Below are 1193 nucleotides of genomic sequence, written 5' to 3' on the forward strand. Positions count from 1 at the left end.
GATTTTCCTCCTCGGAACCGAGGCATTTACATTTCTAACCCTGCAAATGCCGGGGGGTAAACGGATCCCCGGCACGGGGCCTCGCGGCAGGCCACGGCCCGTCAGCTGAAGCTCTTTTGCGTTAAAACCAGAGTTTTAAAACCAACGAGCTAATAAAATACTTAAATAAATGCATTTCCCGTAAAGACACGAATAAGTGCTTCCCGCTGCATCCACACAGTTCAGATACTTGTTCTCCACGTGAGTCGGTCAGTGTTTTAAGCTGTTTACCACAATTAGGTGTGTAACGCTTCGATGTTTGTAGCTCAGAAGATGAGGTGGACGTGCTCTTACATGGCACTCCTGACCAGAAGCGGAAGCTGATCCGGGAGTGCCTGACTGGGGAGAGCGAGTCTTCCAGTGACGATGAGTTCCAAAAGGAGATGGAGGCGGAACTGGACACCACCATGAGGACTATGGAAGGCAAATGGAAATCACCAGAAATGGGTAAATCACACTTAGCATCTGCTTGCATGTGAAACTGTGAGTTAAGTGGTGTCCAGTTAAGGTGTGCAGTTAATCTCTTACTCTGGCTAGAGGTGTGGATGGTGACAGTTTGAAGCCTACAGAAAATCTTAAAATGGCCCATCACTTCTGCAGAAATGGTCACCAGGTGCCACTTCAGTGAAAGCCTCTGTTTCATCTTCTCTAAGACTTCGATTTTGGTGTTTCTGAACTTCTGATTTCCTGCTTTGTTATGATTTCTCTTTTTTTTGATTAGTCTCCTTTTTTCTAATATCCCTAGAACTTCTCTTTTAAGTTGTTCTTTCACATGTATTTAGAAGTCTCTTGAGCAGGCTGAGGTCCCGTGTACTTTTTCTAGTGGCGCCAGATGCTATCAACATTGGGAGCCCTTTTTTGGAGAAAGGAGTAGCATGTGGTAGATTGAGATCCCAAACCAGTTGGGGGAAGAAGTCAGGAAAAATACTAATCTCTTCCTCCCTTAACTGTTTATATGTTACATTAAATAGCAAAACTGTGCTAAAGATATGTTGGTTCTGGTGCTTGTGTACCGTGGGTGCAAGGGATGGATTGCTTTGGCATTTGAAGAGCACACGTTCTTTTTACCTGTTACAAAGCATTTAGTGAATTGTTCTTAATTTCCTGGAGAATCAACGTAGTATTCACTTTAGGGACTTGACTGCGTTCAGCAG

At 44.3% G+C, this 1193-nt stretch overlaps 1 protein-coding gene across 1 annotated transcript in view; it reads left to right on the forward strand.

The window, feature by feature from the left end:
* Positions 1–304: 304 nt before the first annotated feature.
* The window catches only part of EAPP (E2F associated phosphoprotein), a gene marked incomplete at its 5' end in the record, with an annotated part of 3121 nt that continues 2232 nt past the window's right edge, over positions 305–1193 (forward strand). Inside the window, one exon of the mRNA XM_010169678.2 lies at positions 305–486. Coding sequence (XP_010167980.2) covers positions 305–486 — 182 coding nt within the window. The remainder of the gene's footprint in view (positions 487–1193) is intronic.

Source organism: Antrostomus carolinensis, unplaced genomic scaffold (genome assembly GCF_000700745.2).
Source record: "Antrostomus carolinensis isolate BGI_N321 unplaced genomic scaffold, ASM70074v2 scaffold50886, whole genome shotgun sequence".
In the NCBI taxonomy this organism is placed as follows: domain Eukaryota; kingdom Metazoa; phylum Chordata; class Aves; order Caprimulgiformes; family Caprimulgidae; genus Antrostomus; species Antrostomus carolinensis.